Below are 14534 nucleotides of genomic sequence, written 5' to 3'. Positions count from 1 at the left end.
GCCTCAGTTCTGTGTTTTGAAGATAGGACAGTCAGGGAAAACTGCAGGCCTTCCTACCAACAGGATGCATGGTAGCTGGCAGACGATGCCACAGACCTTTGCAAAACAACCTTTATTGAAAGGTCAGAGGCCATGGGGATGGACCCTAAGGTTTCAGTTCTGGAGCCAAGAATCTTTCCTCAGCATGCCTGGCCTGGGCCCCTAGTGGCTGAGGAGACAAAGTGAGGGGCTCCCACAGTACTTGGACTAGGACCAGGACCTTCCTGGCAGCCCAAGGAAATACAGGGGCTTCAGAGAGAGGCCCCTCATGGAGCTAACCAGGAGCTCAGGGTCCCCATGACACATAGCTGGGAACTCCTTTCCCGTTGGAGTTTCCCTGTCCTAGGGCTTTTCTCGTCACCCAAGGCAGGTGGAGGTCGGAAGTTGTCCCTCTGGGCACCTGAGATCTTGGGAAGGCATCTGAGGCCACGAAGAACAGAGATGCTTTAGGACAGACACGTCGGGGACTGGGCAGCCATAGGCCACGGCTGAGACGGGCACTCGTCAGCTGTCCTTGCCTCCACTACTCTTCTGGTCCGAGGCTGTGGCTTTAGTCAGGTTCCCAGCTTCCCTTTTGAGGACACTCAGGAGAGTCTGGGAGCTCTCCAGGATCTGGGGCCAGGGAAATAAAAGAATTGTTAATTTCTCTGGTAGGAAAATCCCACCCCTTCAGCCTCTCTCGCTGGAGTATGGGAATCTCAATCTGGCCTGTGCAGAAACCAACCGGCCACAGGGGGATGTGTGTATGTGGGTTAATCACCCACCCAAGCCCTCCTCCCTTACTGCAAAACCAAGTTGTTCTGGCCCACACTATGTACTCTTTCCCGTACACCGCTGCTCACTCCCTCGGATCCCACAGCCGGCTCCACCGTCCACCCTCCGGCCGTACTGACAGCGCACAGCTGAGAGCCCCACCTTGAGGTAGGCGGCCTCGGTCTCGGCGATGGTCCGGTCAAATTCGTTGCGAGAGGCGATCTTGCGCGCCAGGTTCTCGTTGACGCGGGCCAGCTTCTCCGTTAGCTGCCTCACCTCATTCTGCAGCCGCTGCTTTTCGTCCTCCTCCTGCTGGATCTGCCGGCACAGCTCCTCTCGCTTCTGACACAGCTCCTCGATGCCTAGAGGGGGCGGGAAGACAAGAACCGTGGGCTGCGGGCTCGTGAGCTTCGGAGCCCGACCTTCCGGCACGCCACGGGGCAGGGCCGCAGAGCGGGGCTCGTGAAGCGCGTCCGCGCGGCCTCCCGGGTGGGTCGGCCGGATCCCCGCCCGCAGCCCGCGGCCTCCCGTGCCCGCTGCTCACACTTGACCAGCTCGTTGTTGTAGTTCTGCAGCGCCACGCCCTGTTGGGTCATGGTCGGCGCCGCGCCTAGAAGCCTCAACCGCCGCCCGGCACCGCCAATCCCGCGCCTGCGCACTGCCTCCGCGGCGCGCGGACTCGCGAACGTCACGGCGGCGCGCCAGTCCCGTGCCGGTGTCATCACCGTGCGCCGCGTTGGGCGGGTCTGTTTTGTGGACGCTGATGGAGGCCGAGGCTGTGGCGGTGACGGCGGCGGAGGCGGTGGCAATTGCCACCGCCGATGACTGCGACTCTAGGCCTGGACAGGAGCTCTTGGTTGCTTGGAATACCGTGAGCACTGGTCTGGTGCCGCCGGCCGCGCTGGGGCTGGTGAGGCCTGGGAAAGGTTGGCGGGCCTGTCTGGTCGCGACTCTGCATGATTTAGGGAGTTGGGGCCTCACAGCTCCGTGCGAGCATCCTGTGATGGGTTTGCCTCCTTCCTCAGCTATCTGATTCGTTTGGTTCCCCTAGCAGCCTTTGGCTGCTGATTTTTTTCACCCCCTCCCCCCCTTTTTTTTTACTCCCACCTCCCCACCCCCCTCACGGTTTTCCGTGCTCCAGGCATCTTCCCGGACCAGCGGTGGAGTTCCACCAAAGGAGGAAGAGCTCCGTGCAGCGGTGGAGGTTCTGAGGGGCCACGGTTTGCACTCTGTCCTGGAGGAGTGGTTCGTGGAGGTGCTGCAGAACGACCTGCAGGGCAACATTGCTCCGGAGTTCTGGAATGCCATCGCCCAGCGCGAAAACTCCGTCGATGAACCGCAATGCCTCCAGCTGCTCCTGGATGCCTTCGGTCTGCTGGAAAGCCGCTTGGATCCCTACCTGCACAGCCTAGAACTCCTAGAGAAATGGACTCGTCTGGGCTTGCTGATGGGCTCTGGAGCTCAGGGGCTTCGGGAAAAAGTTCACATCATGTTACGGGGAGTCCTGTTCTTTTCCACCCCCAGGACATTCCAGGAGATGGTCCAGCGCCTCTATAGCCGTTTCCTGAGAGTCTATATGCAGAGCAAGAGAAAAGGAGAAGGGGGCACAGACCCCGAGCTTGAGGGTGAACTAGACAGCCGGTATGCCCGCCGCAGGTACTACCGACTCCTGCAGAGCCCTCTGTGCGCAGGCTGCGGCAGTGACAAACAGCAGTGCTGGTGCCGACAGGCACTGGAGCAGTTCCACCAGCTCAGCCAGGTCCTGTGAGTACCTCCTCCTTGGCCATGCTTCTGTTTCTCTGGATGCCCATTTGTCCTGAATTCAGTAGACCTCTATGTAGAGCTGGTAAACTGACTGGTGACGTCTTTCCGTCTGTACCTGTTTTTATTTATTATTTGAGACAGGGTTTCTCTGTGTAACAGTCCAGGCTGTCCTGGAACTCACTTTGTCTCAGAGATCTGCCTGTCTCTGCCTTCCAAGTGCTGGGATTAAAGGTGTGTGCCACCACTGCCCAGCATAGCCAGGGATTACTGTGTAACAAGTTTACACTTGGTCCTGGACCTAGGTATGGGGTGTATGTCCTGTGTATCCCTTAGGGAAGAACCCTTGTAGGGAAGGGACAGATGTGTGTTGTGGGTTCTCCATGAGCAGGGATCTCCTCCAGGCACAGGCTCAGTCTGCTGGAGCGGGTCAGCGCTGAGGCCGTAACCACCACCCTGCATCAGGTGACCCGGGAAAGGATGGAAGACCGCTGCCGAGGAGAGTATGAGCGCTCCTTTCTGCGAGAGTTCCATAAGGTGAGACTCTTCTTCCTGGGCTGTGTCCTGTCAAGGCAAAAGTGGATTTTCCACAGACATATCTAGCAGTAGGCATATTGACCAGGAGTAGTGACGGTTGAGGTTATTGTGTTGCTGGGTAGAGGCCAATCCTAGACAAGGTACTAAATAGGTCCTGTGGCTAGAAGAAGAATCCTGGGCCAGAGATGGCTCCAAGAGGTTTCCCCAGGCAAGGATGGCAAGATAGGCCAGCCAGACCCTCCTCTTTCCACTGCCGTACAAAATGTGTGCTCGCTTAACAGTTCCTCCTGGATTAACCTACAACCTAGTACCTGTACCCTAGCATAGAGGTTGGGTGTCCCAGTGGAGGCCTCTGGTTGCCGATACTATTGGGGTATATGGTGTGTAATTCTGCTATGGGCTTCACAGCATTGTGAAAAAGCTAGATTCAGCCCCATGAAGCTGTCCACCCTGTTTCTGCTTCACTCCCAACCTCCCATTTTTCAAATGTCTATCCCCTGTGTGCATATTAGCTGTAATGGGGCCTGGTCAGAGTGGGTGTCCCCACAGTGATAGCCTAGAGTCATGAGCTTGGAAACTCTTGGAGCGACCACATTGAGCCCTGGACAGTGGAGTGTAGGTTTGGTGCTTTTGGCTTCCAGACATGGTGGAGGCTCCTTTAGGATACTGCCAAAAGTGTGTGGTTACTGGGTCAGGCTGGCGCTTTTAATGTCATCACACCTCACACACACTGGTCTTCCACAGTGGATCGAGAGAGTGGTTGGTTGGCTTGGCAAAGTTTTCCTTCAGGACAACCCCAGCAGGCCCTGTTCTCCAGAAGCTGGGAACACACTGCGTCGTTGGCGCTGCCACGTGCAGAGATTCTTCTACCGTATCTATGCCAGCCTGCGCATTGAGGAGCTTTTCAGCATCATCCGAGGTTGGTCCTGCCTCTGACCCTGCAGTGATTGCCTTTGCTTTTCCTTCAGCTGTTGGCAGGGTGGTGCGCTGAACAGAGCTAGACCTCCTGACATGGCTCAGAGTCTAGAGCAGCACTTCCTGGATATCCACTCCTGTTTCTTTCATTTTGGCTCCTGCTTGGGACTGGCCCCTATGTGTCAGTCTGTCATGTTGATGCAGTGTCAGCTGTAGAAAGTGAGTAGGATAGGGCTCATCAGTTAGGATTTGTTACTGTCATAGAAGAGTCAGGTTCGGTTACCAGCATCAGGGGGTCCAAAACCCTCTTCTGCCCTTCACTGCTGCCAGGCACATGGACCACACAGACAGATAACATTCCTTATCCTTACAAGCAAATGCTCATACATATAAAAATTTTAAGTAAAAAAGAGTTTGAAGGCAGTCCTCATTAATTGCAGGAGTCATTTGATAAAATTGTTTTTCTTTTCCCAAGAGACTGAAATTTAAATTTCACAGCTAGTACAGCATGGACAGTTCAGTTGTCTCCTTTTGTTTTGTTTTGTTTTGTTTTTTAAAGACTTATTTATTATGTATACACTTTTCTGCCTGCAGGCCAGAAGAGGGCACCAGAACTCAATATATAGATGGTTGTGAGCTACCATGTGGTTGCTGGGAATTGAACTCAGGACCTTTGGAAGAGCAGCCAGTACTCTTAACTTCTGAGGCCACCTCTCCAGCCCCCCCCCCCCATGTCTTCTATTGTACACCACAGGAGGGATGACTGTGTTGTGTGAGTTAAGGCAGCTATGGGTATCAAAGTCTTTGAGAGTTAGTGAGGCAGTCAACTGTGCCTCTGGTCAGATGAAACAGTCATCTCTGGTCAGATTGGCCTCTAGTGAAGGTTACATTGAAAATTACATTTTAGATCTGATGGGTGACTCCTGTCTGAGCCTCTGCCAGATTGTGTATCTTGTTCTCCCCCCATCTCTCTGTCTATATATATATATAACACGCATACACACTTATACTGTACATATACTATATATACATATGTATCTGTATATATAAACCCTATGTATATATTATATACTATATACAATACCTTTTTAGTGTTTATTATGCCTTTTTTCTTACCTATTCCTGTGGGATGGTTCTCTTTCAGACTTCCCAGACTCTCGGCCAGCCATTGAGGACCTTAAATACTGCTTGGAGAGGACAGATCAGAGGCAGCAGCTGCTTGTGTCCCTCAAGGTGGCCTTAGAGACTCGACTCCTTCACCCAGGTACCATATGTAGCCACTGTGGACTGGCCACTCAAGTAGCTCTCAGGGCTCACATGAAGTTCTTGAGAAAGGAACAGGTTAAGAATGAAAGCAATTTATATTTATTTATTTGTTTATTTATTTATTTATTTTGAGGCAGGGTTTCTTTGTAGCGTTGGAGCCTTCCTGGAACTCAATCTGTAGACCAGGCTGGCCTCAAACTCACAGAGATCCACTCGTCTCTGCCTCCCGAGTGCTGGGATTAAAGGCGTGCATCACCACCACCCAGCTTAAGAAGCAGTTTTTGAAGTCTTTGGGAGAGCTGGGTTAACCCTGAGCTTTATCCATCTTTGGAGGAAGTCAGAGCCTGTCTGACTTGATCTAAAGGTTATAAGTGGTTTTTGTATTATTTTTGTATTTCTGTGACCAAATGCATGGCAGAATCAATTTCAGGGCAGAAGGATTTCTTCTCTTGGTCTCAGAAGGTTACAGTCCATCATAATGGGAAAGGTATGATGGCAAGCCACAGACAAGAAACTCTAAGACTTTAGGAAGTAATGTGTTTCCACTGGTTCAACCCTGACTACTAAAGGCTCTTTTTTTGTTTTTGTTTTGTTCTTGTTTTTTTGAGACATGGTCTCTTTATTTGATTAGACTGCCTTGAACTCACAAAGATCTGCCTGTCTCTGTCTCCCGGTTGCTGGGATCAAAGGCATGTGCTACCACACATGGTTTGGTAAAGGTTCTTGGTCCTTTAAAATCGCACCATGAATTGGTAATCAAGCCTTCAAAATATGAGCCTAGCTTGGAGGTGGCAGCACATCCTTTAATCCCAGCACTCGGAAGGCAGAGGCAGGCGGGACTACAGAGTGAGTTCCAGGACAGCCAGGGCTACTCAAAGAAACCCTATCTCGAAAAACAAAAACCATGAGCCTGTTGGGGCCATTCTAGAGTCAAACCCATAGCAGACTGCTCCTTGGAAAATTCTGGAGACTGTGATTATAAATCAGTTGAATCGGGTAGGGGCAAGAAGGTAATCTGCAGTCTCCTTGGATGAGGGTCACATGGTGACCTTCAGATCACCCAGCCAGTGTGGTTAGTTGCCTACTCAGGTTTTGGTATTCAGGAGGCCGCTGTCCAGGCTGCTGTATGATTTCTATCCCTAATCCCCTTGTAGGTGTCAAGGCTGCTGTATGATTTCTATCCCTAATCCCCTTGTAGGTGTCAACACATGTGACATCATCACTCTCTACATTTCTGCCATCAAGGCGTTACGTGTGCTAGATCCTTCTATGGTCATCCTAGAGGTGGCTTGTGAGCCTATCCGTCGCTACCTGAGGTGAGTGCCACTAGCACTTGGGTCACTCCTGCTGAGCTCCGGTCCTGACATGCCGTAGACATGGATTGGCTCAGGGTAGGGGCCTCTTTTCCTTTTACTAGTGCAGGGTAGTTGTCTTTTTCTACCACACATTGTCGAGGTGTGGTGTGTGTGTCAGTGTCAGGGCCTACTTCCCTGATCCCGGCAGAGAGAGAAACTTGTGTGTTTGTGTGTGTGTATGTGTATCAGGGTCTACTTCTCCGACCCTGACATAGAGAGAAGCTTGTCTAGGGCCTAGCCTTGTTGATCCAATCTGTCAGATTAAAGAAGAGATTTGGGGCCGGGTGGCATTGGTGCACACCTTTAATCACAGCATTTGGAAGGCAGAGGCAGGCGGATCTGTGTGAGTTCATGAGCGACCAGCCTGGTCTACAAGAGCTAGTTCTAGGGCTGGCTCCAAAGCAACATAGAAACCCTGCCTTGAAATACCAAAAAAAAAAAGGGGGGGGGCTTGGTATCTGTACAGCTTCGACCTTCAGAGCCTCTGACCTCTCTGGCAAAGCTGGCCGGAAAGCTCTCAGGCAGCAGAGTTTCTAGGTTTAGGGATTAGTGAACCAGGTACCAGATGAGAAGTGTTAGGTGCCTGCTCTGGCTCGGGTTTTCTCCTTCCTAGTCATTGAACTCATCTCACTGTCTTAGCCCCTGCTTTTTTCAGAGTAGTGCTGCTTTAGTTTTTTGTTTTTTTTCTATGAAGCCAGATGGGCCTGTCTTTAGTACATGCCAGTTAGCACTGGGCACACTAGGATGGGTTATACCAGGTGTCATGATGCCCTTGTATATTGTTGGTGACAGCAGCATTCAATTCGGATAGGACACGAGAGGACACAGTACGGCAGATTGTGGCTGGGCTGACAGGGGACTCGGATGGGACTGGAGACTTGGCTGTTGAGCTATCTAAGACCGACCCAGCCAGCCTGGAGACCGGCCAGGACAGTGAGGATGATTCTGGCGAGCCCGAGGATTGGGTGCCTGACCCTGTAGATGCTGATCCAGGTTAGTTTACCTATTGGCCTCACCTTGGCCCTCTGCTAGTTTCTTTGGAGGTCTGTTGGGTTCTGTCATATATGTTGCTACCCATGCCTGGCTATATCAGAATCAGCATTGTCTCAAGCTTGAGATGAGAGGTCAGGGCCTTGCTTAACACCAGCTTGTTCGCTATCTCTTCCTCACTGTCTAGCCACTCCAGTTAACTATAGTTGGTGCCCTTGTGGGACATACATGAAAGAACAGATTTATGGGAAGTTTGTACCCCACTTCTGTCTGTGATTTTGTCCTCAAGTGTATTAAGGTGGCACCTCTGGCCGAGTCCCATCTCTTGCTTGGCTACAGTCTGCTGGGTTTTCAAAGGCTGTGTGTTCTTTGTCTTGCTTAGGTCTTAGCATGAACTCTATACATCTTCAGTAAAAGGAAAACCCAAGGACCTTTATTGTATTCCTTATGGCTGATTGAGGATCCAGGAGGTGCTTGTGAGATATGAGACACTGTGGGTAGAACAAGTGCCCCAGAACCAACCCTGGGTCTACTAGGAGACATATTACTCCCAGCTGCCTAGGACATTGAGAGCAAGCCCTCCAGGCCGTGAACTCTGAGGTGTCACTGTCCTTGTCAAGGTTCCAGTGGTATGCCCCTCTCCCCAATGCTGTGCAGGAAAGTCGAGTTCCAAGCGACGCTCTTCAGACATCATTAGCCTCCTGGTCAGCATCTATGGCAGTAAGGACCTCTTTATCAATGAGTACCGCTCACTGCTTGCAGATCGCCTCCTCCACCAGTTCAGTTTCAGCCCTGAGAGGTAAGGCAAGGGTCTGGTTGACCTCCAGGGGGCGCTAAGGCCTAAAGCCTTCATTCAGTGTTTGGAGGAAAACAATTGACTATTTACTGCCCTTATTGGCCAAGGTGACCGAACTCTGGCCCTAGTGCTTCCTGCCTTTCCTCCAGCCCAGGGTGTCCTAGGCAGAGTGGGTGTCCTGGGAAGGCTGCTTAGGGTACCAGTTGAAATGGAGGCACACTGCAGTCCCTCCCAGAAACTTGTCCTTCCAGGGAGATCCGTAATGTGGAGCTTTTGAAGCTGCGCTTTGGTGAGGCCCCCATGCATTTCTGTGAGGTCATGCTCAAGGTAAGTGTCCAGGACTCCCCAGCCAGTTGTTTCCCACTCCCTCCGTTCAGCTTAGGACATTGATGAGATGCCCCTTCTTAGGACATGGCAGATTCCCGCCGCATCAATGCCAATATCCGTGAGGAGGACGAGAAGCGGCCTATAGAAGAACAACCGCCATTTGGGGTCTATGCCGTCATATTGTCCAGTGAATTTTGGCCTCCCTTCAAAGATGAGAAGCTGGAGGTCCCTGAGGACATCAGGGCTGCCCTAGACGTTTACTGCAAGAAGTATGAGAAACTGAAGGTACAGCCAGTAGGCCTCTTGCTAGTTTGTATCTCTGTGTATCAGACCCTTACAGTGGGTGGTATGGCCAAGTCCAAGGATCCTTTTTCCTGAGCTTGTGGTCAGTTTTGGTAGGGAAGGCAAGAGTGTGACACACTCCACAGGTGACGATGCCTTCTGTAGGCCATAGAATACAACCTAATGAATGCTCTGACCCAGAGGTGCTGAGAGGGTGCAGGCATCCAGGTGGCAAGCACCCTAATTGAAAGAGCATATAGGGGGGCTGGGCGATGGTGGCGCACGCCTTTAATTCCAGCACTTGGGAGGCAGAGGCAGGCGGATCTCTGTGAGTTCGAGACCAGCCTGGTCTGAAAGAGCTAGTTCCAGGACAGGCTCCAAAGCCACAGCGAAACCCTGTCTCGAAAAACCAAAAAAAAAAAAAAAAGAAAGAGCATGTAGGGGTCAGGCTAGGAGAAACTAGGTGGCCGTGCAGACAGGTCTGGCTTGGGAACACCTGCAGCATCTTGTTTGTGATGGGAAAGTCCTGAGTCTAGATGTGTTTCTGCCTGCAGTCAGGAGGAAGCCTGTTCTGCTTCAGGCTCAGGATCTGTGCTCTGGATAAGTCCTGAGAACTTAAAACCTGCTTCCTTCAGGGGGCAACAAAGTGGAACCAAGATGGAGGGCCCTGATTGGGGAAGTTATAGAAGAGGAATGTTTGTGCCAGTAGCTATGAGATGAGAGCCTTGCTGCTCTTGACCCTGTCTCGGTTTCTGGAAATGTCTAGGTATATAGTGTTTGTGACCTTTACTGACACCAGGTGAAAGTGTGAAAGTGTGGTTACTGATCAACAGTGTGGCCTGCTGTGGCCTATTCCACGGTGATGTATCTAGTTACAGTGTCTGAGTGCCCTGACCCTAACCCTAACCCCTAATCCCTAACCCACTTCCTGGTTGAGTGGCCAGTCCTGTGTACTCAATGTCCTCTCCTACCATCCCTCTGACTACTTTGATAGTATGAAATACCTGTTGCTTTTGCTGGGTTTTCACCCTGGTTCCCAGACATGGCTTAGTCACATCTTGTTAGAGTAGCCGTACTCCAGTGTCCTTTATCTCATTTTTGCTGGGCACTGGGAGCTCTGGTAAACAGGGCTGTGCTAAGAGGTTAGGCCTAGGCCACGATTCCTTCGTCTTTCTCCACAGAGCTCCTAGAGGAGATCTTGCTGGGTCTGTGGATGGCTGACTGTATAGCCCATGTTTTGTGACCATTTTGCAGGTCACGACTGTCGAACCAGTGCTGGGAAGCTAAACTGGCTGTAACCAGGGGAAGCCACTGATACCGCCTCCTTTTCTATCCTTGAATTGGGTTTATTGATGTCTCTCCCTTAAGAGCTGCAGAGGTCCCAGAGGGACTCAGAGCATCACTTGGCCACCAGAACAGCAGAATCAGTGTCCTGGGCACCACTTTAATAAAAAACTGGAAATTACAGGGTTTACTAGGTTAGAAATACATTAATATTGGGTTGTACTTCCCCAGAATGCTCTAGGACAAAAAAGTTGCTTCCTGCCTGTTGCAGTTTTCAGTAGCCCTGGCTGATCCAGGTAAATGTTTTTTTTGCTTTATTTTGTTTTTCAAGACAGGGTTTCTCTGTGTAACCCTAGCTCTCCTGGAACTCGCTCTGTAGACCACTCTGGCTTTGAACTCACAGATATCAACCTGCCTCTGCCTCCTTTCTGCTGGGATTAAAGACGTGCGCCACCACTGCTATGTTGGTAAATAGCATCTTTATGTCCAGGTTTTCTCTATGTCTGTTTCTCTCTTAGGATGCTAGCTATATCAGATTAAGGACCCATTCGATTCCAGGACAATCTCATTTTAGAAGAGTACGTATTTAATGACTCCGTATTTGGAGCTAAGGGGCCAAGAGTCACTGGAGTTAGGTATTTCCTGTTTCTTTGACGATAGCACAGTTTGGCCAATGACAGTCTGTGTTTTCTAAAATTAATTGTCTTCCCATGAGCAAAGTACATTTAGCCAATACCAGTATCTCCAAAGTTAACCATTTCAGCATCCACTCTTAAATCAGTGTCTTCCAATCGAGTGTGATGGTGCACATCTGTGATCCCAGCCTAACTACATACTGATACCTCTTTCTAAAAAAGTCTTAGCCATGTGAAGCAGGTTTCCTCTCCAGCTTGATGTTGTGAGGTTGTCTTGTTCAAAGCACGGTGATAAGACAAGTGTAAGTGTAGTTTAGAAGTAGACATTCCCAAAAGGAGAAAGGTTATGAGCCCTAAAGCACATCTGAAGCCCAACTAGAGAAATTGAGTTTGTTTTTTTTTTTTTTTTTATTTTCGACACAAGGTTTCTCCGTAGCTTTTTTTGGTTCCTGTCCTGGAACTATCTCTTCTAGACCAGGCTGGCCTCGAACTCACAGAGATCTGCCTGCCTTTGCCTCCCGAGTGCTGGGATTAAAGGCTTGCGCCACCACTGTCCGGCGAGAAATTGAGTTTGATAACAGCTCTTTGACTCAGTGCTCTGTCACTGATGGCTTGGACACTGCAAACTCCATGGGAATCCACCAAGGTTTTTGAGTTTTGTACCAGCAATAATGCTAACTGTTTGAATGAAAGTGACAAGAGATAACACAAAAGTCCATACTGACATGTGGGCTTGCTTGGCAAGCCAAGAGGACAGAGGGCTGTTACCAAACTCAAACAATTTCTCAGCAGTAGGCTGGTCCTGAGCCAGGTGTGATGGTGCATGCCTGTCACCCCGCTCTTGGGAAGCAGACACAACAGCAACACTACTGGTTGAGGCTAGTCTGTTCTACATAGCAAGTTTCAAGACAACTAGGGCATTATAGTAAGGCTCCAGCTAAAAAAAACAGGAGGTACAGGCCGGGCAGTGGTGGCGCATGTCTTTAATCCCAGTACTCTGGAGGCAGAGGCAGGCGGATGTCTGTGAGTTCGAGGCCAGCCTGGACTACAGAGCTAGTTCCAGGACAGGCTCCAAAGCCACAGAGAAGCCCTGTCTCGAAAGTGGGGGGGAGGGGTAGCTTCCTGGATAGCCCATGTGTTACTGGTTTCTACTGAGATAATCAGTTGGATCTACAAGTCACACAGACTAGCAAATGACTAGCTACAATCTGGCAGTTTTCTGACAGCTGTTTTTCCCTCAGGGTCTAGTACTGTGTTCCCTGTTTCCATCTGAGCCCTCATCGAAAGGTCCTCAGTGCCCACATTTCTATACCAGTGTTGTTCCCTGTGGTGTTTTCCATGGTGTGTGCATCCTCTAGGATGACAGCAGCCCTTGTTCCCAAACCATCACCAGCATCATCCTTACCTTCGATATTGTACCAGTTGTCTCCAACAAATCTAGGCTCCAGCATCCATGCACTTCCTGTTGTGCAATCCCAAAGCCACTTCAATATTCCAGCTATTTATTTATGTAATAGTATTCCTCCCTAAAAGCAGAATTTTTTTTTTTTCCTGGAACTAGCTCTGTACAACAGGCTAGCCTCAAACTCAGGCTAGCTTCTGCCTCCCAAGTGCTGGAATTAAAAGCATCCACCACCACCACCTGGCAGAATATTCATTTTTTATGACTACTATAACAGAGTGTTAGGGACTGGGTAGTTTTAAACAACAGAAGTATATTGTTTTAGTTCTGGAAAGTAGAAGTCCAGTGTGAGGGTGTTGGCAACACTGCTCATTCTGACGCCTATAAGAAAGCACTCTTTGCTTTCCCAACTTTTGGTATATACTCTATGCCTCATCTCTACTACCTTCTGTGCCTGTGTTTTAGCCTTGTCCTTCTCTCTCTCTTTTGTTTTTTGTGACAGAGTTTCTCTGTAGCTTTGGAGTTTATCGTGGAACTCCCTCTGTAGACTTCAAACTGGCTGGCCTCGAACTCACAGAGATCCGCCTGTCTCTGCTTCCTGAGTGCTGGGATTAAAGGAGTGCGCCACCACCGCCTGGCTTAGTATCCCCTCTTAACTAATTACATCTGTATCAACTCTGTTTGCAAATAGCTCACATTCTGAGGTACTGAGGGATCAGACATGAGAGGGACACAACTTACCAGCAGTACCCATTGTTATATTGTGGTTGCTCAGGAGCTAGGCACTGGAACCAGGTCTCCCACACTTGCTACTGCCTGCCAGGGATGGCATTGGTACAGGCCATTGGTGCAGGAGCCATTCCTTTCCAGATAGTATGCCATTGGAGCCTGTGCCTTGTTCATCTGGACCTGGCTGGAACCCACTGGATTATTCTTACTGATTCCTGCCCAGGCTATGCGGACCCTCAGTTGGAAGCACACCCTGGGCTTGGTGACAATGGATGTGGAGCTGGCTGACCGTACCCTGTCTGTTGCAGTGACCCCAGTGCAGGCAGTGATCTTGCTGTATTTCCAGGACCAAGGTGAGTCCCTAGAACCCCATCTGGTCTGCCTGAGCACACTACCTTGGGACCACTAGGCACTACTTGTCTAATGAGCAGTGAGGTGATACACTGTCCCTGTGTCCCATCATCGTCCCCTATCCTCCCCTTCTCAGGAGGGCAGGATTTAGGGGTAGCAACCATTCCTTTTACCCATGAATCAAGCTGGACAATTCTCATCCCTCTGGGGGTCCAGCTGGTTAACTGCATTGGAGAAGGTAAAGCTCCAGTGTACCCTGCGTTCCTGTGATTCTGCACACAGCCAGCTGGACCCTGGACGAGCTGAGCAAGGTGGTAAAGATGCCTGTGGCACTGCTGCGGAGGCGCATGTCAGTGTGGCTGCAGCAGGGTGTGCTGCGGGAGGAGCCTCCAGGCACTTTCTCTGTTATTGAGGAGGAGCGGCCTCAGGACAGGGACAACATGGTGCTGATTGACAGCGATGATGAGAGCGACTCTGGCATGGCGTCCCAGGCTGACCAGAAGGAAGAGGAATTGCTGGTGCGTTGGCCACTTTCATAGTGGGCTGGGGGTGGGCCAAGAAGGTGACTTGTCTGACCATCCCTGGCTTCTGTTCCTAGCTCTTCTGGACGTACATCCAGGCCATGTTGACCAACCTAGAGAGCCTCTCTCTGGAGCGCATCTATAGCATGCTCCGAATGTTTGTCATGACTGGCCCTGCTCTGGCTGAGATTGACCTGCAGGAACTCCAGGGCTACCTACAGAAGAAGGTCCGCGACCAGCAGCTCATCTACTCTGCAGGTGTCTACCGCCTGCCTAAGAGTTGCAACTGATGTCCCTCTTCTGAGCTCTGACCCATAGCATTCATGCCTGTGTGGCCACTGGATAGACAGTTAGGGTACCTTCTTACCCCCCATGTGTCTGTGCCTAGCCCCCATCCGTTCCCTGCCTAACACCCAAAGTACAAATTAAAGTAGATTGGTTCATCTTTTCCTGTAGTTTTTTGAACACATACACATACAGGCTTGTCCCCCATAACCACCCTACATTAGCTCTATAGGGCCTGTGTTCCTAGCAGCAGGTAAGGCAATAGATTCCCTGAAGCTGTCTTCTATAGGCTGCCTAGGACCCACG

General features: G+C 50.6%; 2 protein-coding genes across 2 annotated transcripts; one reads left to right on the top strand and one right to left on the bottom strand.

Moving 5' to 3' along the window:
* Nucleotides 1–12: 12 nt before the first annotated feature.
* Ssna1 (SS nuclear autoantigen 1) lies at nucleotides 13–1452 on the bottom strand. The gene is made up of 3 exons (XM_005346324.2): nucleotides 1337–1452; nucleotides 955–1154; nucleotides 13–651 (listed from the first exon to the last, which is right to left on the bottom strand). Exons 1-3 carry the CDS (start codon nucleotides 1386–1388, stop codon nucleotides 544–546), a joined length of 360 nt encoding a protein of 119 aa, XP_005346381.1. The 5' UTR covers nucleotides 1389–1452; the 3' UTR covers nucleotides 13–543.
* A 71-nt stretch (nucleotides 1453–1523) lies between these two features.
* Nucleotides 1524–14388, top strand: Anapc2 (anaphase promoting complex subunit 2). The gene is made up of 13 exons (XM_005346323.3): nucleotides 1524–1702; nucleotides 1934–2556; nucleotides 2958–3090; nucleotides 3835–4009; nucleotides 5150–5269; nucleotides 6470–6587; nucleotides 7438–7619; nucleotides 8274–8415; nucleotides 8664–8739; nucleotides 8821–9024; nucleotides 13295–13424; nucleotides 13705–13940; nucleotides 14021–14388. The coding sequence occupies exons 1-13, from the start codon at nucleotides 1556–1558 to the stop codon at nucleotides 14231–14233; spliced, it is 2499 nt and encodes an 832-aa protein (XP_005346380.1). The 5' UTR covers nucleotides 1524–1555; the 3' UTR covers nucleotides 14234–14388.
* Nucleotides 14389–14534: the final 146 nt, after the last annotated feature.

Source organism: Microtus ochrogaster, chromosome 4 (assembly GCF_000317375.1).
Source record: "Microtus ochrogaster isolate Prairie Vole_2 chromosome 4, MicOch1.0, whole genome shotgun sequence".
Lineage (NCBI taxonomy): Eukaryota > Metazoa > Chordata > Mammalia > Rodentia > Cricetidae > Microtus > Microtus ochrogaster.
This window is presented reverse-complemented; position numbering and strand designations above follow the sequence as displayed.